Source organism: Oncorhynchus masou, chromosome 1 (genome assembly GCF_036934945.1).
Source record: "Oncorhynchus masou masou isolate Uvic2021 chromosome 1, UVic_Omas_1.1, whole genome shotgun sequence".
NCBI classification, from domain to species: Eukaryota; Metazoa; Chordata; class Actinopteri; order Salmoniformes; family Salmonidae; genus Oncorhynchus; species Oncorhynchus masou.
The window spans coordinates 35499342-35525589 of record NC_088212.1 but is presented as its reverse complement, the minus strand read 5'-3'; the positions used below and the strand labels follow the sequence as shown (position 1 = coordinate 35525589).

Genomic DNA, 26248 nt, shown 5'->3' with positions numbered 1-26248 from the left:
CTCGGGATGGCTGGGCAGTGATACTGGTACCTCTCCATGGCTCGTTTGGGTTGATTTCAGAATGTCGCTTTTGGTGATGGTACCTCACTGTTAAAACATATTGCAAATGTTCCTTACTTTTGCAAAGTCACTAAAAATTCTTGCAGGAATGCCAAATTGACTGGCCCGATGACCTCGGGATGGCTGGGCAGTGATACTGGTACCTCTCCATGGCTCGTTTGGGTTGATTTCAGAATGTCCATTTGGTGATTTTTCTCACTCTTTCAAAGTCACTGTGCATTTGCCATATGGTTAACTGGGCAGTCACCATCACCAATTTGTCATGCCATAAAAATCATGCAGGAATGCCAAATTGACTGGCCCGATGACCTCGGGATGGCTGGGCAGTGATACTGGTACCTCTCCATGGCTCTTTTGGGTTGATTTCAGAATGTCGCTTTTGGTGATGGTACCTCACCGCTTAAACATATTGCTAATGGACAAGAGTCACCTGCAAGTCACTGTCCATCAGTCAATTTGATATCATTCAAAGCTAACTATTGGAGGCACTGTCAGTCTCTACGCACCCCAATGATACGTCCCTCCATCCATGTTGTGTATCTGTGTGATTTAGTTTTCCTTTGAATTTTTATGGGAAAAATGACTGATTTACAGTTCATGGGGGTTGCCTAATCATATATATGAAGTTTTGGAAAGATCTGATTTTTTTAACCCCTCCAAACAGCCCATGAGACACCAATTATGGCACTTCCGGTTGGCACAGGAAGCTGTAACTCAACATACATCCTCATTGGGCTATTCCATTAGAGAATCCTGAGTTTTAAGTCTTTACCATGAAAACTGACTGATTTACACAGGGTTCAATGCACTATGTCCATCAAATTGCAGGCAGTGTATGGGTATACACTTTTAGGGCGATTTGAACCACTTCCGGTTGGTCCAGGAAGCTTAGAATCGACACAGGTAGACCTTATAGTGGTCTGATGGACTGGTACCAAAGACAGGTTCATACAACATTCATAACCCATATAGACTCCAGGTTGTATTTAGTGGAGCAGCCAATATATTCCTATGGGGAGAGAAGTCAATGAACACTGTTTTTATGTAAACACCTTCTTTTGACTGTGAAGGGTTAATGTCACACGGTCAAGGATAGGCTTGGACAGATCAGGAGGACCTTAGGAACAGTCCTGTGGTTGAATTGTCTTTCTAAACCTAACGGTTCCGCCGCTGTCACCCAAAATCAAATGACGTACTGGTGAAGGCTTCATATTGGGCCTATTTTTCTCATGGTCGCGCGCTCAGACCGAGCGAGCTACGGTCAAGCGGGGCACCTCGTTGGACTCGGCACAGTCTGGACACTATGGTCATGCCATTGTTTGTGTTGATTTCAGAATGTCCATTTGGTCATGTTTTCTCACTTTTGCAAAGTCACTGTGCATTTGCCATATGGTTAACTGGGCAGTCACCATCACCAATTTGTCATGCCATAAAAATCATGTAGGAATGCCAAATTGACTGGCCCGATGACATAGGGATGGCTGGGCAGTTATTCTGGTACCTCTCCATCGCTCGTTTGGGTTGATTTCAGAATGTCGCTTTTGGTGATGGTACCTCACCGCTTAAACATATTGCAAATGTTCCTTACTTTTGCAAAGTCACTAAAAATTCTTGCAGGAATGCCAAATTGACTGGCCCGATGACCTCGGGATGGCTGGGCAGTGATACTGGTACCTCTCCATCGCTCGTTTGGGTTGATTTCAGAATGTCGCTTTTGGTGATGGTACCTCACTGTTAAAACATATTGCAAATGTTCCTTACTTTTGCAAAGTCACTGAAAATTTGTGCAGGAATGCCAAATTGACTGGCCCGATGAACTCGGGATGGCTTGGCAGTGATTCTGGTACCTCTCCATCACTCGTTAGGGTTGATTTCAGAATGTCCATTTGGTTATGTTTTCTCACTTTTGCAAAGTCACTGTGCATTTGCCATATGGTTAACTGGGCAGTCACCATCACCAATTTGTCATGCCATAAAAATCATGCAGGAATGCCAAATTGACTGGCCCGATGACATAGGGATGTCTGGGCAGTGATACTGGTACCTCTCCATCGCTCGTTTGGGTTGATTTCAGAATGTCGCTTTTGGTGATGGTACCTCACCGCTTAAACATATTGCTAATGGACAAGAGTCACCTGCAAGTCACCGTCCATCAGTCAATTTGATATCATTCTGACACCAAACGGATACAAACTGACACCAAACCCACTTTTCCCAACTCATTTAGGAGCCAAGTATAACATACTTCAGAGCTGGCCCAAAATTCACAAGGCCTTCGGTACAAAACATTAAAAAACCATAAAACACATAGTTACTTTCTAGCTGCGGGGCCAGTTCGGACATTATGTGTAGTCCTATGTGAGGCGACCCCGAATCCCGAGTTTCGGCCCGATAGGTCATTTGGTGTCCGAGTAAAAGCCTAATTGGTGCTGAAAATCCACTTTTTTCAATGCCTTGCTACGGGGTCCTTGAATGAGCTATCGGACCGAGATGTTGGGTTCTGTCTCTATGGGCCGAGACGGTCACAATGCACCTAGTCTTGTGTCTCTGGGACATTTCTAAATGTCGCCATTTTCGTAATGGTCAAAATGAATTGAAGTCATTGCAAATGTTCGACGCTGTTTCTCGGTCCGAGAACCTCCTAGAGCGCCGTAACTCACCACGCACTATCTACCTGAGGTCTAGAACAGGATTCTAAAGTTTCGGAACTCTAGGTCTGACGGTTCTTTTTAGCTCGAACAAAGCTAACTATTGGAGGCACTGTCAGTCTCTACACACCCCAATACGTCCCTCCATCCAAGTTGTGTATCTGTGTGATTTATTTTTCCTTTGAATTTTTATGGGAAAAATGACTGATTTACAGTTCATGGGGGTTGTCTAATCACACATATGAAGTTTTGGACAGATCTGATTTTTTTAACCCTTCCAAACAGCCCCTGAGTCACCAATTATGGCACTTCCGGTTGGCACAGGAAACTATAAATACACACATGTCTTGACTGACATAGAAACCTAGGGAATCCTGAGTTTTAAGTCTTTAAGTTGAGAATTGACTGATCTACACAGGGTTGAATAATGCAGAGGCCTCGGCACCTTTCGAGGTGATGTACATCCAAATACCTTTTGGGTCAATCTAACCACTTCCGGTTGCTCCAGGAAGCTTAGAATCGACACAGGTAGACCTCATAGTGGTCTGATGGAATGTCATAGAAGACAGGTTCATACAGCATTCATAACCCATATAGACTCCAGGTTGTATTTAGGGGAGCAGGCAATGTATTCCTATGGGGAGAGAAGTCAATGCACACTGTTTTTTTGTAAACACCTTCTTTTAACTGTGAAAGGTTAATGCCACACAGTCAAGGTTAGGCTTGCACAGATCGGGAGGACCTTAGGAACAGTCCTGTGTTTGAATTGTCCTTCTAAACCTAACGGTTCCGCCGCTGTCACCCAAAATCCAATGACATTGTGGTGCAGGCATCATTGTGGGCCTATTTTTCTCATGGTCGCTGCGCTCAGACCGAGCGAGCTACGGTCAAGAGGGGCACCTCGTTGGACTCGGCACGGCCTTGGGATTATGTTTATGCCATTGCCTGCTCTCTGTGTCTTTAAACACCACGCTTTGTCACTCCATCCTTGCTGTGTGTGTGTGTGAGAGCTTTTCTTTGACATCTGTTGGGAAAAATGACTGATTTACAGTTCATGGGGGTTGTCTAATCACACATATGAAGTTTTGGACAGATCTGATTTTTTTAACCCTTCCAAACAGCCCCTGAGTCACCAATTATGGCACTTCCGGTTGGCACAGGAAGCTATAAATACACACATGTCTTGACTGACATAGAAACCTAGGGAATCCTGAGTTTTAAGTCTTTAAGTTGAGAATTGACTGATCTACACAGGGTTGAATAATGCAGAGGCCTCGGCACCTTTCGAGGTGATGTACATCCAAATACCTTTTGGGTCAGTTTAACCACTTCCGGTTGCTCCAGGAAGCTTAGAATCGACACAGGTAGACCTCATAGTGGTCTGATGGAATGTCATAGAAGACAGGTTCATACAGCATTCATAACCCATAAAGACCCCAGGTTGTATTTAGGGGAGCAGGCAATGTATTCCTATGGGGAGAGAAGTCAATGCACACTGTTTTTTTGTAAACACCTTCTTTTAACTGTGAAAGGTTAATGCCACACAGTCAAGGTTAGGCTTGCACAGATCGGGAGGACCTTAGGAACAGTCCTGTGTTTGAATTGTCCTTCTAAACCTAACGGTTCCGCCGCTGTCACCCAAAATCCAATGACATTGTGGTGCAGGCATCATTGTGGGCCTATTTTTCTCATGGTCGCTGCGCTCAGACCGAGCGAGCTACGGTCAAGAGGGGCACCTCGTTGGACTCGGCACGGCCTTGGGATTATGTTTATGCCATTGCCTGCTCTCTGTGTCTTTAAACACCACGCTTTGTCACTCCATCCTTGCTGTGTGTGTGTGTGAGAGCTTTTCTTTGACATCTGTTGGGATAAATGACTGATTTACAGTTCATGGGGGTTGTCTAATCACACATATGAAGTTTTGGACAGATCTGATTTTTTTAACCCTTCCAAACAGCCCCTGAGTCACCAATTATGGCACTTCCGGTTGGCACAGGAAGCTATAAATACACACATGTCTTGACTGACATAGAAACCTAGGGAATCCTGAGTTTTAAGTCTTTAAGTTGAGAATTGACTGATCTACACAGGGTTGAATAATGCAGAGGCCTCGGCACCTTTCGAGGTGATGTACATCCAAATACCTTTTGGGTCAATTTAACCACTTCCGGTTGCTCCAGGAAGCTTAGAATCGACACAGGTAGACCTCATAGTGGTCTGATGGAATGTCATAGAAGACAGGTTCATACAGCATTCATAACCCATAAAGACCCCAGGTTGTATTTAGGGGAGCAGGCAATGTATTCCTATGGGGAGAGAAGTCAATGCACACTGTTTTTTTGTAAACACCTTCTTTTAACTGTGAAAGGTTAATGCCACACAGTCAAGGTTAGGCTTGCACAGATCGGGAGGACCTTAGGAACAGTCCTGTGTTTGAATTGTCCTTCTAAACCTAACGGTTCCGCCGCTGTCACCCAAAATCAAATGACATTGTGGTGCAGGCTTCATTGTGGGCCTATTTTTCTCATGGTCGCTGCGCTCAGACCGAGTGAGCTACGGTCAAGCGGGGCACCTCGTTGGACTCGGCCCTGCCTTGGGATTATGTTTATGCCATTGCCTGCTCTCTGTGTCTTTAAACACCACGCTTTGTCACTCCATCCTTGCTGTGTGTGTGTGTGTGAGAGCTTTTCTTTGACATCTGTTGGGAAAAATGACTGATTTACAGTTCATGGGGGTTGTCTAATCACACATATGAAGTTTTGGACAGATCTGATTTTTTTAACCCTTCCAAACAGCCCCTGAGACACCAATTATGGCACTTCCGGTTGGCACAGGAAGCTATAAATAAACTCATATCCTCATTGGGGTATGCCTTTACAGAATCCTGAGTTTTAAGTCTTTACGTTAAGAACTGAGTTATTTACGGAGGGTTTAGTGAGTGTGTGTTATTTCAGAAAATCATAGAAAATCACAGAAATGTCGCAGAGCTCCGCAGCACATTTTAAAAATACTCGTATGAACACCCTGCAACTGGATCTGTAACCGTTGAAAAAAAAAACACCTATATCTGAACATCACGATCTGGTCAACGTACGATTTCTCATAAATGACGATAGATAAATGGCCGATTTTTTTTTTATTGACACCGGAGGCTCCTTGACTTTGACGTGAAGTGAAAAAATCTTTTCTCTATTTTCATTTTGGACCTTTAATCCCAGAAATATGGCCATAACTCAAAAACCGTTGAGGCCTAGACGCCATCTTGTTCGGGGCCATCTTCCCATAATGCCAAACCTACGCTCACCAAGTTTCGGCTTCGAAATATTTTCGGTTTCCGAGATATGGCACGTCGTGATTCGTGATGTTTTGTCCAATAGCAATATGATTGCTTATGCCCTCTTGTGGGATATTTCGGCATTGCGCAAAAATGGGCTAAAATTTGTTTATTTTATTAAACGAAAACCGAATGTCCGACAAAGTTCATTTGATGACTTCCCGGTAGGTCTGGCCCTACCGCTCGGCCCGACGCCGTCCCCGAATTTCTAAAATGTTTTCGGACGTCTAGTAAGGGACCGTACAGTTCCAATAGGGACTTTCTCACTAACTATACGGTGATTGTCGAAATGTTCCCTTAAGGTATGAAAGCGCACGGATGAAGCTTCTTGTCTTCACCCCTCTGAGACAGGACAGCTCCAACACCAACCTCTGATGCGTCTACCTCCACCACAAATGGTTCATCCGTAGTCGGTAGTATCAGGATGGGAGCAGAGAGGACGCGCTGCTTGAGTCCTTGGAAGGCCGTCTCAGCTTCTCTTCCCCACAAAAACCTTGCATTGCCACCTTTGGTTAAAGCTGAGAGAGGAGCTGCCACCAAACTGAAGTTCTTGATGAACTTGCGGTAAAAGTTTGTGAAGCCCAGGAAACGCTGAACATCCTTAACGGATTTGGGGGTGGGCCAATCCGCTACCGCCCCTACCTTCCTAGGGTCCATTTGGACTCGACCGGGTTCCACTACAAATCCCAGGAATTGTACTCGGGATGAATGGAATTCACATTTTTCCGGCTTAACGTACAGATGGCTGTCCAGGAGGCGTTTGAGTACTTGTCTGACATGCTTAGTGTGTTCTTGAAGGGAGCTCGAAAAGATGAGGATGTCATCCAAGTAAACGAACACAAATATGTTAAGCATATCCCTAAGCACATCGTTTATGAGCGCTTGGAACACCGCTGGGGCGTTGGTCAGGCCGAAGGGCATCACCAAGTATTCATAGTGACCAGTAGGCGTGTTGAAAGCGGTCTTCCACTCGTCACCAGGTCTGATCCGCACAAGATGGTATGCGTTCCGCAGGTCAAGCTTAGTGAAAACAACTGCTTCCTGGAGCAGCTCGAAGGCTGTGGCCATAAGGGGTAGCGGGTAACGGTTACGGACGGTTATGTCATTGAGTCCCCGGTAGTCGATGCAAGGACGTAATCCACCGTCTTTCTTGGCCACAAAGAAAAACCCTGCTCCCGCAGGGGAGGTGGATGGACGCATGAGGCCTGCTTCCAGAGCGTCCTTGATGTAGGTATCCATAGCAGCTCGTTCGGGTGGAGATAGGGAAAAGATCCGACCCCTGGGGGGGCAAGTGCCCGGAAACAGGTCGATGGGGCAATCGTAAGGTCTATGGGGTGGTAGCATGGTGGCCCTCTGTTTGCTAAACACCAGTTTGAGGTCATGGTAACACTCGGGAACTCGGGTCAGGTCGATGGATTCTAAAGACTCGGGAGTAGAACTCGGGGAATTCTGGAAAATACAAGTAGCTTGGCACGTAGGACCCCACTGCTTGATAGTGCCCACAGACCAGTCGATGTGAGGGTTATGGCTGTGAAGCCAGGGGTATCCAAGGACGAGAGGGAACTCGGAACAGGAGATCAAATGAAAGTTCATCAATTCCTGGTGTTGTGAAACTGAAAGTCTCAAGGAGGTAGTGACATGAGTGACAAGTCCAGATCCCAAAGGGCTTCCATCCAATGTAGTAACCCTCATGGGGTCACTTAGAGGTTCAGAGGGAACGCCATTCTCCTTCGCCCAGACACCATCCATGAAGTTACCTGCGGCTCCAGAGTCTACCAAGGCTTGAAGGTGAAGCTTGTGGTTGTCCCAGGAGAGGGTGACTGGAATGAGCAGACGGGAGTTGGACGGATGGGAGGAGGTTATGTTTCCCGTTACAGTTCCCCCGGTCTGTACGGGACAGAGCGTTTCCCTGGAGCCCGGGACACGTGGAACGGAAATGGCCCGGTTTGCCGCAATATAGACAGCGTCGCTCCCTCATCCGGCGGTCTCTCTCAGCCTGGGAGATGCGTCCAATCTGCATGGGTTCCGGTGGAGCCAGCGATGATAAAGGTGGGGACTCGGAGCTGGGACTGATAGGGGCTAGAGGTCTACGGTTGAGTTCTCTCTCTCTCAGACGCTGGTCAATGCGTGAGGCCAACTTGATCAGGGACTCGAGATTGTCCGGTGGTTCCCGAGTGGCCAGTTCATCTTGGATAGTGTCGGAAAGGCCTTTCAGAAAGCACACCGTGAGCGCCTCGTTGTTCCAGCCACTCGCTGCTGCCACCGTGCGGAACTGGATGGCATAGTCCGTCACGCTGCGCCAACCTTGATGGAGAGTCAGGAGCTGTTTGGCTGAGTCAGAACCACTGCTTGGGCCTTGAAACACTCGTTTGAATTCCTCAGCAAAGGCAGAGTAGCTGGCACAGCAGGAACTATGGGCATCCCACACAGCAGTAGCCCAGGCCAGGGCTTTTTCCGACAGCAGGGTGATGATATATGCGATCTTAGACCGGTCGGTGGGAAACGACGAGGGTTGCAGCTCAAAGGAGAGAGAACATTGAGTGAGAAAGCCTTTACAAGCACTTGGATCACCTGAGAACCGTTGGGGAGGTGGAAGACGAGGTTCAGCCAGGGGGTTAACTGCCATGGGTACGTGAACGGGAACTGTTGCCGGGGTAAGTCGATCAGATATTTGCTTAATGGAAGTCAGCATCTCCGACAGAAGATGAGAAGGTCTAGCCATTAAGGCCTCTTGCTGAACCAGGGCGGCTTCGTGGCGTTGGACAGTCTCCTGGTGGTGGGACAGCGTGGCAAAAAGGTCCTGGGAACTGGCTGCCTCTGGGTTCATTTTTGGCTCTGTGTTTCTGTCAGGACCCGGTTTCGAACCTGGGTCTCCGGAGTGAGAAACAGTCACTTAACCAACTGAGCCACGAATAGACAGCAGAACCCAGAAGATGAGGCAGACACAGCAGTACTTAAGACGGTGTATTTAATAAAGAAAAAATCCTAAAATACAAAAATGGCAAATCCAAAAGGTGGTAGATAAAACACAAAAAGACCTCAAAAGAAACTCACCAAAAATAAACAAAAACAAAAAACAGAATACCACAAGAACGTCACCCGGAATCGACAAGAGCACACAGAACACTAGGGCAGGGTGCTAACATACAAACACAGAGCACAGAACTGAGGGAAACAAAGGGTTTAAATACAATCAGGGGAAACGAGACACAGGTGCAAATAATAATGGGGATCAAGGGAAAAACATAGGGACAAAAAGCACAATGGGGGCATCTACTGACCAAAACCCGGAACAACCCTGGCCAAATCCTGACAGTGTTAGGGTTAGGAGTTACGTTTAGGGTTAGGGTTAGGAGTTACGTTTAGGGTTAGGAGTTACGTTTAGGGTTAGGAGTTACGTTTAGGATTATGGTTAGGAGTTACGTTTAGGGTTAGGAGTTACGTTTAGGGTTAGGGTTAGGAGTTACGTTTAGGGTTAGGGTTAGGAGTTACGTTTAGGGTTAGGGTTAGGAGTTACGTTTAGGGTTAGGGTTAGGAGTTACGTTTAGGGTTAGGGTTAGGGTTAGGGTTAGGGTTAGGAGTTACGTTTAGGGTTAGGGTTAGGAGTTACGTTTAGGGTTAGGAGTTACGTTTAGGGTTAAGGTTAGGAGTTAGGGTTAGGGTTAGGAGTTACGTTTAGGGTTAGGGTTAGGAGTTACGTTTAGGGTTAGGGTTAGGAGTTACGTTTAGGGTTAGGGTTAGGAGTTACGTTTAGGGTTAGGAGTTACGTTTAGGGTTAGGAGTTACGTTTAGGGTTAGGAGTTACGTTTAGGGTTAGGGTTAGGAGTTACTTTTAGGGTTAGGATTAGGAGTTACGTTTAGGGTTAGGAGTTACGTTTAGGATTAGGGTTAGGGTTAGGGTTAGGGTTAGGGTTAGGAGTTACGTTTAGGGTTAGGAGTTACGTTTAGGGTTAGGGTTAGGGTTAGGGTTAGGAGTTACGTTTAGGGTTAGGAGTTACGTTTAGGGTTAGGGTTAGGAGTTACGTTTAGGGTTAGGGTTAGGAGTTACGTTTAGGGTTAGGAGTTACGTTTAGGGTTAGGGTTAGGATTTACGTTTAGGGTTAGGGTTAGGAGTTACGTTTAGGGTTAGGGTTAGGAGTTACGTTTAGGGTTAGGAGTTACGTTTAGGGTTAGGGTTAGGAGTTACGTTTAGGGTTAGGAGTTACGTTTAGGGTTAGGGTTAGGGTTAGGAGTTACGTTTAGGGTTAGGAGTTACGTTTAGGGTTAGGGTTAGGAGTTACGTTTAGGGTTAGGGTTAGGAGTTACGTTTAGGGTTAGGAGTTACGTTTAGGGTTAGGGTTAGGAGTTACGTTTAGGGTTAGGGTTAGGAGTTACGTTTAGGGTTAGGGTTAGGGTTAGGAGTTACGTTTAGGGTTAGGAGTTACGTTTAGGGTTAGGGTTAGGAGTTACGTTTAGGGTTAGGAGTTACGTTTAGGATTATGGTTAGGAGTTACGTTTAGGGTTAGGAGTTACGTTTAGGGTTAGGGTTAGGAGTTACGTTTAGGGTTAGGGTTAGGAGTTACGTTTAGGGTTAGGAGTTACGTTTAGGGTTAGGAGTTACGTTTAGGGTTAGGAGTTACGTTTAGGGTTAGGATTAGGAGTTACGTTTAGGGTTAGGAGTTACGTTTAGGGTTAGGAGTTACGTTTAGGGTTAGGAGTTACGTTTAGGGTTAGGAGTTACGTTTAGGGTTAGAGTTAGGGTTAGGGTTAGGAGTTACGTTTAGGGTTAGGAGTTACGTTTAGGGTTAAGGAAATCCTGGCTGATACCACTCTGTGTGTGTGTGTGTGTGTGTGTGTGTGTGTGTGTGTGTGTGTGTGTGTGTGTGTGTGTGTGTGTGTGTGTGTGTGTGTGTGTGTGTGTGTGTGTGTGTGTGTGTGTGTGCGTGCGTGCGTGCGAATGCTACACTGGCCTTACTGTATGAATAATCCAGCATGTGGGGTTTTTAAATCCAGCTGCTCGCGACAGAGGAAGAGAGACGGAGATGGAGATATGGAGGAGGGCTAATGCAGGATGTTTTGCTCCTCTCCTCTTCGTTATACTTCTCTCCTCCTCTTCCTCCTCTCTACCCCCTCCTCTCCGCTCCTCCTTTTCTCCGTCCTCTCTTCTCTTCTTCCTGCATGCCCTCTCCTCCTTGATTTTCTCTCTCTCTCTCTGTTACTCTTTACATTTTCACTCCAGTCTCCTTTTATCTCATTTAACACCTGATTTATCTAGCAAAAGGCACATCTCAATAGGTATCCTCATGACCTGGTACAAGTGGGGGGTAGGACTTTCATTTTTTGTTCTGTATTGCGCCACTATTGTTAACCTGAAGCAAGGGGGGAGGCCGATGATATCAAAGGGCACCACCAGACCAACTCCTTGAAGTTTGCAGTTGTCTAAAAAACACAATTTTCCTCAAAACAGATTTTTGTGCCCTTATTGAGTGTGCTCACATTTCTGTATTCATATGTCAAATCAAATCAAATCAAATTTATTTATATAGCCCTTCGTACATCAGCTGATATCTCAACCACCGTATGTGAGATATTGTTTTTCAACAGGAAAAGTACAAATAATGAAATCTATGTATCTATGTGACATTAACACACACACACACACACACACACACACACACACACACACACACACACACACACACACACACACACACACACACACACACACACACACACACACACACACACACATACAGTACATACATACATACATACATACATACATACATACATACATACATACATACATACATACATACATACATACATGCAAATATTACACTCACGCAAGTTCCAAAATAATAGAGACATTTCAAATATCATATTATGTCTATATACAGTGTTGTAGCGATGTGCAATAGTTAACAGACAAAGGTGAATATAAATAAACATAAATAAATACTCTCTCTCGTTTTGTTGTTCTCCCCTACTTCTCTCTCCCACCTTATCTACCTCCATCTCTCTGTGAAATGCACAACAATAGAACATTCCTTTTATATATACGACATCTCTCATTTGTCTCTCTCTTTGCCTCCACCCCTCTTCTTTCCATCCCTTTTATCTTCCTCAACCCTTCATCATGCTCTCCCTTACTCCCATGTCCCCCTCTCTCTATCTCTAGCCCAACACTACCTCCTCTCTCTCACCCCTCTCTCTCTGTATCTCTAGCCCATCACTACCTCCTCTCTCTCTCTCTCTCTCTCTCTCTCTATCTCTAGCCCAACACTACCTCCTCTCTCTCATCTCTCTCTCTCTCTCTCTATCTCTAGCCCAACACTACCTCCTCTCTCTCATCCCACTCTCTCAATCTCTAGCCCATCACTACCTCCTCTCTCTCATCCCTCTCTCTCTATCTCTAGCCCATCACTACCTCCTCTCTCATCCCTCTCTCTCTCTATCTCTAGCACAACACTACCTCCTCTCTCTCATCCCTCTCTCTCTATCTCTAGCCCATCACTACCGCCTCTCTCTCTCTCTCTCTATCTCTATCTCTAGCCCAACACTACCTCCTCTCTCTCATCCCTCTCTCTCAATCTCTAGCCCATCACTACCTCCTCTCTCTCATCCCTCTCTCTCTATCTCTAGCCCATCACTACCTCCTCTCTCATCCCTCTCTATCTCTAGCACAACACTATCTACTCTCTCTCATCCCTCTCTCTCTATCTCTAGCACATCACTACCGCCTCTCTCTCATCCCTCTCTCTCTCTCTCTCTCTCTCTAGCCCAACACTAGCCCCTCTCTCTCATCCCTCTCTCTCAATCTCTACCCCATCACTACCTCCTCTCTCTCATCCCTCTCTCTCTATCTCTAGCCCATCACTACCTCCTCTCTCATCCCTCTCTCTCTCTATCTCTAGCACAACACTACCTCCTCTCTCTCATCCCTCTCTCTCTATCTCTAGGCCATCACCACCGCCTCTCTCTCATCCCTCTCTCTCTCTCTCTCTCTCTCTCTAGCCCAACACTACCTCCTCTCTCTCATCCCTCTCTCTCTATCTCTAGCACAACACTACCTCCTCTCTCTCATCCCTCTCTCTCTATCTCTAGCCCAACACTACCTCCTCTCTCTCATCCCTCTCTCTCTCTCTATCTCTAGCCCATCACTACCTCCTCTCTCTCATCCCTATCTCTAGCCCATCACTACCTCCTCTCTCCCATCCCTCTCTCTCTATCTCTAGCACAACACTACCTCCTCTCTCTCATCCCTCTCTCTAGCCCATCACTACCGCCTCTCTCTCATCCCTCTCTCTCTCTCTAGCCCAACACTACCTCCTCTCTCTCATCCCTCTCTCTCTATCTCTAGCCCAACACTACCTCCTCTCTCTCATCCCTCTCTTCCCCCTACTCCCCCTCTCTCCTCTATCCTTCCCTTTCTCTCCTGCTTAGATAGCTTGGTATTCATTAGGATAAACCAAGAACAAACGCGTCCTTGTTTTCACAACATCCTCCCTCTCTCTCCTCTCTCTTTTTCTCTCTCTCTCTCTCTGTATAAAGAGTGGGATGAGCTTGTGTGGTCAGACTCCCCCACGATCTCACAGCCGTTTACATTCCTCCACTGTGTGTGTTTTCTTCTCCCGCCGTACCTCGCTTCCATCCCACACGGCAGAGACCAAACAGAGCTCCCGTGTCTTCTCCCGTCATCTCCTTCCCTCTTTCTCCCAAGGGGACCTAGCCAATCACGTGTGTGCGCGTGTGCGTGTGTGTGTGTGTGTGTGTGTGTGTGTGTGTGTGTGTGTGTGTGTGTGTGTGTGTGTGTGTGTGTGTGTGTGTGTGTGTGTGTGTGTGTGTGTGCGTGTGTGCGTGAGTGCGTGCGTGCGTGTGTGCGAGTGCTGGGCACGTGCATCTGTGTGTGTGTGTGTGAGGGGCGAGACAGACGGCTGATCAATGGAGGCATTTTAGAAGAGTTTAGGGAAATGAGCTGTATCTTATCAGATCCCTCATCCATCCATACTGACATTCGCATTGCCCTTGGGCCACTCAATCACTTTGTTGAAACGTCCTTATGTAAAGAGACAATGTCGTTCTGCTATGCTTTAGGATTAGTGGTTAGCAGTGGAAACACACATAAACCCTAGGACCAATGTTCCCTCTAAGCTGCGGGGGTGCGCTGGTGAGCAGCTCTCCCAGGACTGCCACCCAGAAGAAATATCAGCCCCCGTGGAAAAGCATGAGATTGAACTTCACTCAACTTTTCCCCCCTTAGTTAAAGCCATCAATGTTTCCCTTTACTGTGGGAATTGAATCAATGCAATATTAACCACTTTCAATGCAACATACAAAAAAAATGAACTATGCAAGAGAGTTTGTTGTAGGCAGAACGCGTCAGAGTAGGATTCTACGGCATTGACACACATGACTCATACTTTACAAAGACCAGTCCCGCAAAACCAATCAGAGCTGCAGTAGGCCTATATGCAAATAGATCATTGCCATATATAGTGCATTTGGAAAATATTCAGACCCTTCCACATTTTGTTACGTTACAGCCTTATTCTAAAATTGATTAAATCTATTTTTTTCCCTCATGAATCTACACTCAATACCCCATAATGACAAAGCCAAAACAGTTTTTTAGAAATGTTAGCAAATTTAAAAAACAGAAATATCTTATTTACATAAGTATTCAAACCCTTTGCTATGAGACACGGAATTGAGCTCAGGTGCATCCTGTTTCTATTGATCATCCTTGAGATATTTCTACAACTTTTGGACATGGACATGATTGGACATGATTTGGAAAGGCACACAAAAAAACTAACCTCCATCGTTCTTAAATGGAAGAAGTTTGAAACCACCAAGACTCTTCCTAGAGCTGGCCGCCCGGCCAAACTGAGCAATCTGAGGAGAAGACCCTTGGTCAGGGAGATGACCAAGAACCCGATGATCACTCTGACAGAGCTCCAGAGTTCCTCTGTGAAGATGGGAGAACCATCCAGAAGGACAGCACTCCACCAATCAGGCCTTTATGGTAGAGTGGCAAGACGGAAGCAACTCCTCAGTAAAAGCCACATGAGAGCCTCGTTTGGAGTTTGCCAAAAGGCACCTAAAGGACTCAGACCATGAGAAACAAGATTCTGTTCTGATGCAACCAAGACTGAACTCTTCAGTCTGAATGCCAAGCCTCATGTCTGGAGGAAACCTGGCACCATCCTATGGTGAAGCATGCTGTGGGGATGTTTTTCAGTGGCAGGGACTGGAAGACTAGTCAGGATTGAGGGAAAGATTAATGGAGCAAAGTACACAGAGATTCCAGGATCAAAACCTGCTCCAGAGCGCTCAGGACATCAGACTGGGGCGAAGGTTCACTTTCCAACAAAACAACGACCCTAAGCACATGCCAAGACAACGCAGGAGTGGCTTCGGGACACGTCTCTGAATGTCCTTGAGTGGCCCAGCCAGAGCCCGGACTTGAACCTCATCAAGCATCTCTGGAAAGACCTGAAAATAGCTTTACAGCAACGCTCCCCATCCAACCTGACAGAGCTTGAGAGGATCTGTAGAGAAGAATGGGAGAAACACCCCATATACAGGTGTGCCAAGCTTGTAGCGTCATACCCAAGAAGACTGGAGGCTGTAATCTCTGCCAAAGGTGCTTCAACAAAGTACCGAGTAAAGAGTCTGAATACTGATGTAAATGTGGTATTTCAGTTTTTTTATTATTTATGAATTTGATAACATTTCTTAAAACCTAATTTTGCTTTGTCCTTATGGGATATTGTGTGTAGATTCCCGAGGGGGGAGGGGGGATAATTGAATCCATTTTCGAATAAGGCTGTAACATAACAAAATGTGGAAAAAGTTAAGGAGTCTGAATATGCTGTATGGATCTGTGCAATTCTCTTTGAACTGGACATGTGTTTACAGCATGACTGGCTTGTTTTGAGATCAAAGTAAGTGCTGCTTGTAGCCACGTGTGCACATTTGTACATATCCTTTGCTAGTTAGTGAGTTATTAGCCCAGTTACAGATCATTTGTCGTCCGCAATGGGGGAGTGATTGATTCCTTCAAGAGCACAAAATGTGTACATTTCTAGACATCTTTGAAAAGCAAGTCGGCTAAAGAGCTTTTGTATGTCTTAAAGGGGCATTGTTGTGTTTTGGGAGTCTTGAATAAGCTAAGTATCCAATAGGCAGAGGGTAGCATTATTTGTCTGATTACCTGTAATAATGGTATGGGAATTATAATGAAAGTCTCAGGCCTACATTGAACACCACACTTTGGCTTCTACTGTAGGCTGAATGATAGAACAGATGTTAAAATGTTATGGGATGCATTTTCTCCTGTTAGTTTCTCATCAATTGCTTTTGATGGTAGGCCACTCTGGTAGGCCTACATTATGATCAAATAGCCACAGTAGCCTACTTGACCACTGTCTGAAACTGTAACTCACAGCGGGTACAGCCTCAGTGTTCACTGTAAACAAGCGCTGGAAGTTGCACAGAATTTTCACAACATTCAAGTTTGCGCTCAGCAGATCAAAGGGATTAGAGGGGACATTGCCTTGGACCTCTTACTTCTTGTTCCCCCCATCCTTCTGTCCCTCACCTCATCTGTCTGTTCTCATGTTGAATCATTCACTAGAGTGTGATACAATGACCCTCTCCATCCATCCATCCCCCTCTCTCTCTCTCTCTCTCTCTCTCACTCACTAACTCACACAAACACACACACACACACACACACACACACACACACACACACACACACACACACACACACACACACACTCCATTCATCTTCATCCATCTCTCCTTCGCCCCGTAGCTTTTTATAGTCCTGTAAGGACTTTACAGACAGACATTTGTCATGTTGCGTTCATCACTTTATTCACTTCTACATGTCCATTCATCTCTGGTGTTAGACCAGCCCACAGTTCTTAGAGCTGGCGTGTGATGGATTATCTTCTTTAATAAGCACTTCATTGATGAAGGATTGATGATGAGCCATACAAATCAAATCAAACTTGATTTGATTTACCTGCGCCGAATACAACAGGTGTAGATAACCAACAGTGCAGTTCAAGAAAGAGTGAAGAAAATGTTTACCAAATAAACTAAAGTAAAAAATTATAAAAAAGTAACACAATAAAATAACAATAACAAGGCTTTATACAGGGGTTACCGGTACCGAGTCAGTGTGCAGGGGTACAGGTTAGTTGAGGTCATTTATACATGTAGGTAGGGGTAAAGGGACTATGCATTGATAATAAAAAGTGAGGGTCAATGTAAATAGTCAGGGTGGCCATTTGATTAATTGTTCAGCAGTCTTATGACTTGGGGGTAGAAGCTGTTAAGGAGCCTTTTGGTACTAGACTTGGCGCTGCAGTACCGCTTGCCGTGCGGTAGCAGAGAGAACAGTATATGACTTGGGTGACTGGAGTTTGACAATTGTCAATCATGGCTACCGTCGTGGGTGCTACGGAAGGTAATCATTGAGGCAGGTTGCCTTTGGTTCCTTGGGCACAGGGATTATGGTGGTCTGCTTGAAACATGTAGGTATTACAGACTCAGTCAGGGAGAGGTTGAAAATGTCAGTGAAGACACTTGCCAGTTGGTCCGCGCATGCTTTGAGTACACGTCCTGGTAATCCGTCTGGCCCCCCGGATTTGTGAATGTTGGATTGTTTAAAGGTCTTGCTCACATTGGCTACAGAGAGCGCTATCACATAGTCGTCCAGAAAAGCTGGTGCTCTCATGCATGCTTCAGTGTCGCTTGCCTCGAAGCGAGCAAAAAAGGCATTTAGCTCATCTGGTAGGCTCACGTCACTGGGCGGCTCACAGCTGGGTTTCCCTTTGTAGTCCATAATAGTTTTCAAGCCCTGCCACATTCGATGAGTGTCAGAGCCGGTGTAGTGGGATTGAATCTTAATCTTGTATTGACGCTTTGCCTATTTGATGGTTCATCTGAGGGCGTAGCGGGATATCTTTTATGCATCTGGATTAGTGTCCCGCTCCTTGAAAGCAGTTGCTCTAGCCTTTAGATTGATGTGGATGTTGCCTGTAATCCATGGCTTCTGGTTGGGATGTGTACGTACTGTCACTGTGGGGACGACGTCATTGATGCACTTATTGATGAAGCTGATGACTGAGGTGGTATACTCCTCAATGCCATTGGATGAATCCCAGAACATATTCCAGTCTGTGCTAGTAAAACAGTCCTGTAGCGTAGCATCTGCGTCTTCTGACCACTTCCGTATTGTGCGAGTCACTGGTGCCTCCTGCTTTAGTTTTTGCTTTTAAGCAGGAATCAGGAGGATAGAATTATGGTCAGATTTGCCAAATGGAGGACAAGGGAGAGCTTTGTATGCATCTCTGTGAGTGGAGTAAAGGTGATCTAGAGTTTTTTTTTCCTTTTGTTGCACATGTGACATGCTGGTAGAAATTAGGTGAAATGTATTTACGTTTGCCAGCAATATAGTCCCTGGCCACTAGGAGCGCCTCTTCTGGATGAGCATTTTCTTGTTTGTTTATGGCCTTATACAGCTGGTTGAGTGCGGTCTTAGTGCCAGCAGCAGTTTGTGGTGTTAAATAGATGGCTACAAATAATATAGAATAATACAGTAGAATTGATAACAATCTTTCAGTTACGGAGCTCAGAGATGGAGCATGGCATTTAGGTAGCACTGAATGGTCTCTGATGAGTCATTCACATGTGGACAGCTCAGCTTCAGAACACCTTATTCTTTTAATCGACTACTCATCTTGATTAGCTGAATCAGGTGTGTTAGTGCTGGGCTGGAACTAAAGCCTGCACACCCTGTATCTCTCCTCTCCTCTCCACACAGAGCCTACATTGCTTCACTGATTCATTGAGCCTTTCTGTGATTGCACATGTCAATCATAAATGGTCTGCAGTAGTAACCATTCACTGTCTGTCTCCCTATGTGGTCTTCTTTCCCTCTCTCTTGCTCTCTCTCTTTCTCTCTCTTGCTCTCTCTCTTTCTCTCTCTTGCTCTCTCTCTTTCTCTCTCTCTTGCTCTCTCTCTTTCTCTCTCTCTTGCTCTCTCTCTTTCTCTCTCTCTTGCTCTCTCTCTTGCTCTCTCTAGAAGGATGGTAAGGTGGTGGATGGCAGTCTGTTGGGCGATGCCAACGGGGTAGAGCCTGGTCCAGGAAGAGTGAAGGAGTCTGGGAAATGGCAGAAGCCCCAGTTCACACACAAAGCCCTGATGAACTGTTGTCTGATCAAATGGATCATAACCAGCAGGACAACACCAGACAAAGGTGAGGAGGGAGAGGGTGGGGGCGGCTGGAAGGTGAGGAGTGGGGAAAGGTGGAGAGAGGAGTATGGGACAGAGACAGAAAGGAGAGAGGGGGTGGAGAGAAAGGAGGAGAACTGTGTAGTCAAATGTTTAAACTCTAATTAACTGGATTGGAATTGATTCATGAATCGACTGGCCTGACCTCTCCTGGTCCCTTTGGTTGAGCCGACACGTTCAGTACCAGGAACATTTACCACGGGGTCAGAGTTCACACACACACTGTATTTGATTAATCAAAGGCCCTTCTTTTGCTCATTATTTTAGAGCTCCTAGTTACACTTCAATGGCTAAGCTTGTATAGACCAGGGTTTCCCAAACTGGGTCCTGGTCCCACCCCTCTGGGTGTATGTTTTGGTTTTTAATTTACCACCACACAGCTGATTCAAATTACCAACTCATCATCAAGCTTGGATTATTTGAATCAGCTGTGTGGTGCTAGGGCAAAAAAATGAAACGTCTGGGAAGCCCTGGGGCCAAGACCAAGTCTGGGAAGCCCTGGTATAGACTGGTAACAGCTAAAATGGCCATTAAAAACAACTGGTTGCGTACCTCTCCCTCTGCATGTCTCTAAATGTACAGTATTCACATCATACTGTTCTATCAGACGTCTGTTCCTTGAGTGAGTGTCTCCTCAGAAGTTTACTGTAATGACTCTTTATCGCCACCTTGTGGCGTAAAATGGGAAATGCACATGTAAATATTTAATTTAGTGCATGATACTGTTGCGTTCACTCTGTGTATTCTGTATTCTGTTCTTAATAATGTAACTGCACCGCATGGATCGAAAGCTATAGAGTTATTCTAGAATGTAACAATGTATCAAAAGCTGATGTATCATGGATGTTATTTTTGCCGGTCAGTGAAAGGTGATAAGGAAGAGAGAGTCACATCCTTATATATCCAATAGATTCTGTTTCTGTGGTCACAGTCACAGTGTTCTGTGTCAGCATCATGAACATCAGATAGAGGGAGAGAGAAAGAGAGAGAGAAAGCGAGAGAGAAATGGGAGGGAGAGGGGGAGAGAAAGACATAGCGAGGTGGAGGTAGAGTGAGATAGAGAGGGAGACTGGGAAGAGAAAGGGCGATAGAGAGGGGGGATAGGCTTTGGTCCGTTTGCTACCGTGAGTCCCTCTAATCTGCTGGATACACAGAAGCCTATTGCATGTAACAAACCGTTATATCACCTGTAGCATGGTCAAACAAGTTAATGTTTTCAACAGGTTACTAAACAACTACTGATTTAGAACCACAGAGTCAGCACAAAGACAACAGGAGCACTGCCTGCGCTATTCTAGCACCATTTCAGCTTAAACATTTAAACATAATCAAATCAACAAGGCAATATATGCTTAAGTTGAATATACTGGAAGCAAACTGAAAGGTATATAAAACAAATTGTCCAATGTTGCTAAATATCATGTGGCTGTCCATGGTACTGATTTATGTATGTATGTGTGTGTGTGTGTGTGTGTGTGTGTGTGTGTGTGTGTATGTGTGCTTGCAAGCAAAACAATTTTTTTTGCTCACTCTCCTCAAACATGTTGGCAAAACGGTCTATGGCTCTGTCATACAGTACACTTTTAGTTTTTGTTGTTATAGGCTACCTAGCTAAAATGCTTGCTTGTTTAACTTCCTCGCATGGACAACAATGAATCACAGAACCAGCTAAGTTAGCTAGCGAGTTAACATGAACCTACTAGGCGACATCTAGGCTACATATTGAACTTCAATGGTTTCCGGCCAGTGGCACAACATATTACATTGTGGTTAGATCATAATCATTGGGCTGTACAGAGAATTAAATCAAAACCACAAGTCCAAATCCCCAGGGCCACGAGCTACTGCAGGACATCAACACAAGCAGACCAGAAACGGACAAGATTTTCTGAAAATGACATTTTGCTTAAGAAGTGATTTGATTGGTCTGAAGCCAAATTCAAACTGGCCTCCCTTCGGGGAGCTCAGCTCAACGCTGATTGGCTATTTATTAATTTTAAAAAAATATTGAAAAATGCTTGCTGGCATCAATCAATCAAAGTGTGTACCTGGAGTGATCACCCACTCCAGGTAATCTCTTCCTCTGTGTGTCTCTCCAACATAGTGCCAGGCTCCTCTAGGCCAGTGACCAATACGTGTGGGAGACTAGATAGCGTGATGTTATTAAGTTACAGCATGGGTCAGAACAGAGCAGAGCAGGTCAGTGGGGTGCTTCATCCATTATAGGGTGGAACGCTCATTCTGGTCTTTCCTCCCGTCTGGTTTGTGGTCTATCTTGCTCTCGGCAGTTTGTCAGTATTAGCAACACTATATTGCCACTCTTCAGTGAGTGGGTGTTTTTGTTGTTTTTAAAACTGGTACAGACACCAAGACAAATGCATGTCAGCGTTTTTGTAATATGGCATTAACGTTTTTTCAATGTTCTCCCTGACTTCTGGTTCTGTCTGTCTGTCTGTCTGTCCGTCCGTCCGTCCGTCCGTCCGTCCGTCCGTCCGTCCGTCCGTCCGTCTTTTGACCGACAATTAATTAGATGTATGCCTGCCCTTCCGTTGTGCCATTGATTAGGTGCAAACCTATCCCCCCATCCTCCTCTGTCCTCCTCTGTCCGTCTGTCCAACAGCATCCGTCCATTCATCACTCTCTCTGCCACTGCTGAATCAGCAAGCTCATGTACTTCTCTTTCTCTCCTTTTTTCGTTCTCTCCTTTTTCGGACCTTCTCTGCTCCCATGCTGTCTTTCTCTTTCTCTCTCCTTTGTTATGTAGCCTAGGGGTGTCCGGGGAAAGCATTTTTTAGTGTATGACAGTTGTTTGCTCCCCCTTCTCTTTCTTAACTCCAAATGCCAGAGAAGAGATAGCTGATAGATTAAAAAATGGGGCTGCTATGACTGTTACTATACTGTTAAGATGTTATTTTGAAAACAGATCTCTCTCTCTCTCTACCCTCTCCGTTTCTCTCTTTACTCAGTATGTCCCTTTGAAAGTTGGCTAATGCAGTTCACAGTGTAAATCCCCATAATTCACAATTCCATGCAGTTTAAATAGGGACCTAATACCCTACAGATCTGTTACCTAAACCACATTCTGGCTCAAAATAACCCGGACAGATGGAGTTAGAGAAAAGGGTTGACAATGGAAAAAGGAAAGGTGGGGAGAGAGAGAGAGAGAGAGAGAGAGAGAGAGAGAGAGAGAGAGAGGTGATGATGGAATGACAGCGGGTGATAAATATGACTTCTTTTCATTTATCAACATGAGAGAAAAAGACGAGAGAGAAGAAATGTGGGCAGGTGAGACCCAGGGCGAGAGGGAAAGAGAGAGAGGGGGGGGGGGGTATTTCAAAGGGAGAGAAATTAGCTTTGTGGGTAAAAAGTATTATTTTAATTGCCTGGCTGTGGCTGTCTCTAAACCTGCAGGGCTGAGGTGAAGTATGAATGAGTGATTGTCATCTGTATCAGAGGGATTGGTATGAGTTAAGATTAATTGGGTATATATATATGATTGTCCTTGTTCGATAGGGCTATTGGACTTCTTTCAGCGATGTTCCTATTGGCGGATTCATTCCCAAATATACAAGCAGACACAGTCTCTGAAAGACTACAACTTGTCTTGGGCAGTGCTTCGTGCTCTGGCCCACCTCTCTCCCCCAAAGCAGGCTTTATTTAAAAGAAGTCCGACACTAACAACAATCCTTTGACCCCCTAGTATGTATAGGAGCTGAGTGAAAGGCTGGTCATGGGTCACATCAACACCATCATCCTGGAAACGCTACACACACTCCAATTCGCATACCGCCCCAACAGATCCACAGATGATGCAATCTCAATTGCACTACACACTGCCCTTTCCCACCTGGACAAAAGGCACACCTATGTGAGAATGTTGTTCATTGACGACAGCTCAGTGTTCCACACCATAGTACCCACAAAGCTCATCACTAAACTAAGGACCCTGGGACTAAACACCTCCCTCTGCAACTGGATCCTGGACTTCCTGACGGGCCACCCCCAGGTGGTAAGGGTAGGTAACAACACATCCACTACGCTGATCCTCAACACGGGGGTCCCCTCAGGGGTGCGTGCTCAGTCCCCTCCTGTACTCCCTGTTCCCTCATGACTGCACGGCCCGGCATGACTCCAACACCATCATTAGGTTTGTCAATGACACAACAGTGGTAAGCCTGATCACCAACAACGATGAGACATCCTATAGGTAGGAGATCAGAGACCTGACCGTGTGATGCAAGGACAACAACCTCTACCTCAACGTGATCACGACAAAGGAGATTATTGTGGACTACAGGAAAAGGAGGACCAAGCACGCCCCCATTCTCATCGACGGGGCGATAGTGGAGCAGGTTGAGAGCTTCAAGTTCCTTGGCGTCCACATCACCAACAAACTAACATGGTCCAAGCACACAAAGACAGTTGTGAAGAGGGCACAACAAAAACTATTCCCCCAGGAGACTGAAAAGATTTGGCATGGGTCCTCATATCCTCAAAAGGTTTTACAGCTGCACCATCGAGAGCAACCTGACGGGTGTCATCACTGCCTGGTATGGTAACTGCGTGGCCTCCGACCGCAAGGCACCACAGAGGGTGGTGCGTACAACTCAGTACATCGCCAGGCCCAAGCTTCTTGACATCCAGGACCTCTGTACCAGGCAATGTCAGAGGAAGGCTCTAAAAATTGTCAAAGCCTCCAGCAACCAAGTCATATACTGTTCTCTCTGCTACCAAACGGCAATCGGGAACCAGTCTAGGTCCTCGAGGCTTATAAACAGGTTCTACCCCCAAGCCATAACACTCCTGAGCATCTAATCAAATGGCTACCCAGACTATTTGCATTGCCTCCCCACCTTCTACGCTGCTGCTGCTCTCTGTTATTATCTATGCATAGTCACTAATAACTCTACCTATATGTACATAAGTAATCACTCCTCTCAATGGTGCCCTTTCCTTGAGAGCAAAACAATTCACCTCTCTTGTCTCCATTCATTTAATGCGGAGCACTGTCACGCCCTGGCCTTAGTATTTTGTGTTTTCTTTATTATTTTGGTCAGGCCAGGGTGTGACATGGGTATTTATGTGGTGTGTTTTGTCTAGGTTTTTTTTGTAGGTTATGGGATTGTGGTTAGTGGAGTTGTCTAGGAAAGTCTATGGTTGCCTAGAGTGGTTCTCAATCAGAGGCAGGTGCTTATCGTTGTCTCTGATTGGGAACCACATTTAGGCAGCCATATTCTTTGAGTGTTTCGTGGGTGATTGTTTCTGTCTCTGTGTTTGTTGCACCAGATAGGGCTGTTTTGTTTTTTTCACGTATTTTCATCTTCATTAAAGAGGTTTATGAATAACCACGCTGCATTTTGGTCCTCCTCTCTTTCAACTGAAAACCTCAACAAGCACCTGCTAACTCTGACCAGAGAAAACATAATAAATTATCACCAGAACACTTCTGGTGACCTTCACTGATTCCACAGCACCCAACTCTGTTTTCACCCACCCCGAAAACACAAATGGGTCAAAACATCCCTCCTACTGTCACAGCCTCTCTGCTGCTGTGTGTTGGTCACCATTATTCATGTTTGTGGGCATGCCCCCTCTACCTAGCGGGCGGTATCAGGATTCGCTATGAATGCAGGAATTTGTTGTTTACTCTGAGCAGACGAATACATTTCAAGTTGGCATTTTACTCATTTACATAGCAGACGCTCTTATCCAGAGGGATTTACAGTAGTGAGTGCATACATTTGAATACTTTTTTCATACTGGTCCCCCGTGGGAATCGAACCCTCAATCCTGGCGCTGCTCTACCAACGGAGCAACACAGGAATACACAGGGAATGGACATTTCCCGATTCTACCAGTAAAATGAAAATGTGCTGGTTCTAGCTTGTGGTTTGGATAATTGTGACGTTTATGATAAAAACGTAATGTTGTTAATATAGTAATAACTATATGCCGTCGCAGTCAGGGTGAAATTCCCCTTCAACCTGCTATAATTCAAGCTGCATCCCAGTAGACAGTGGCTTGCCGTTGGCGTTCCAGACCATTATTTTGGAATTAATTAATTAAAACCATTTTTTTGACATATCTAAAAAAAACATATTCCGTTGCCTCATATGTGTAATCGAATGGGTTTCTTTTGTTTCCATTTGGGTTCCTGTTTTGAATCGATTACATCCTTGTGGCACTGAGACACTGAACAGGAACATAGGAGTGACCAACCACGTGACACATTGTAGACCTACACATGTTACATGATCGTGACTGTTTCTGGAGAACAGCTGAGTAACACTTCATGTGATTCTTTAAATAGGCTGAACTCTCATTGGATCCATCCTCCCATGTTTCATCTCTCATTGACTGACAATGAGTACTGAAGATATCAGATCACAAACCTGTCAGCATTACTGTATACCAGAGCCGTATTTAGGTTAATGTGACTCTGCTACATACATTATGTTACCGCCCTCTAGTGGGTATTGTAAATCATTACACAGCTTGGATTTTGTCCGAAGCATGGTTATATGACCAATTTTGTACTTTGTGTGGTTGCGTAGTTAAGACCCAACTTTTACAAATCAAATCAAATCAAATGTATTTATATAGCCCTTCGTACATCAGCTGATATCTCAAAGTGCTGTACAGAAACCCAGCCTAAAACCCCAAACAGCAAGCAATGCAGGTGTAGAAGCACAACAGTTTGTACAGTTCCTCAGGTACACGTGTTACAGGTAGTATATTTAAAGTCTTTCACATGTGATCATGGAACAAGATAGGAGAGCGGGAAGGGGAGTTGAAGGGTACTTAAATGTGAGGAATGTGGACAGAGTGAAAGAAACAGACAGAGAGAAGAAGAGAAGAAAGTGGTGGAAGTGTGTGATGTTTCATGTGAAAGGTCAGGCTCTTTAGAATGTC

General features: G+C 45.4%; 1 protein-coding gene across 1 annotated transcript in view; it reads left to right on the top strand.

Moving 5' to 3' along the window:
• kcnip3a (Kv channel interacting protein 3a, calsenilin) overlaps positions 1-26248 on the top strand; it is a 56912-nt gene that overhangs the window by 15849 nt on the left and 14815 nt on the right. The window contains exon 2 of the mRNA XM_064984051.1: positions 19127-19316. Within this exon, the coding sequence (XP_064840123.1) occupies positions 19127-19316 (190 nt within the window). The remainder of the gene's footprint in view (positions 1-19126; positions 19317-26248) is intronic.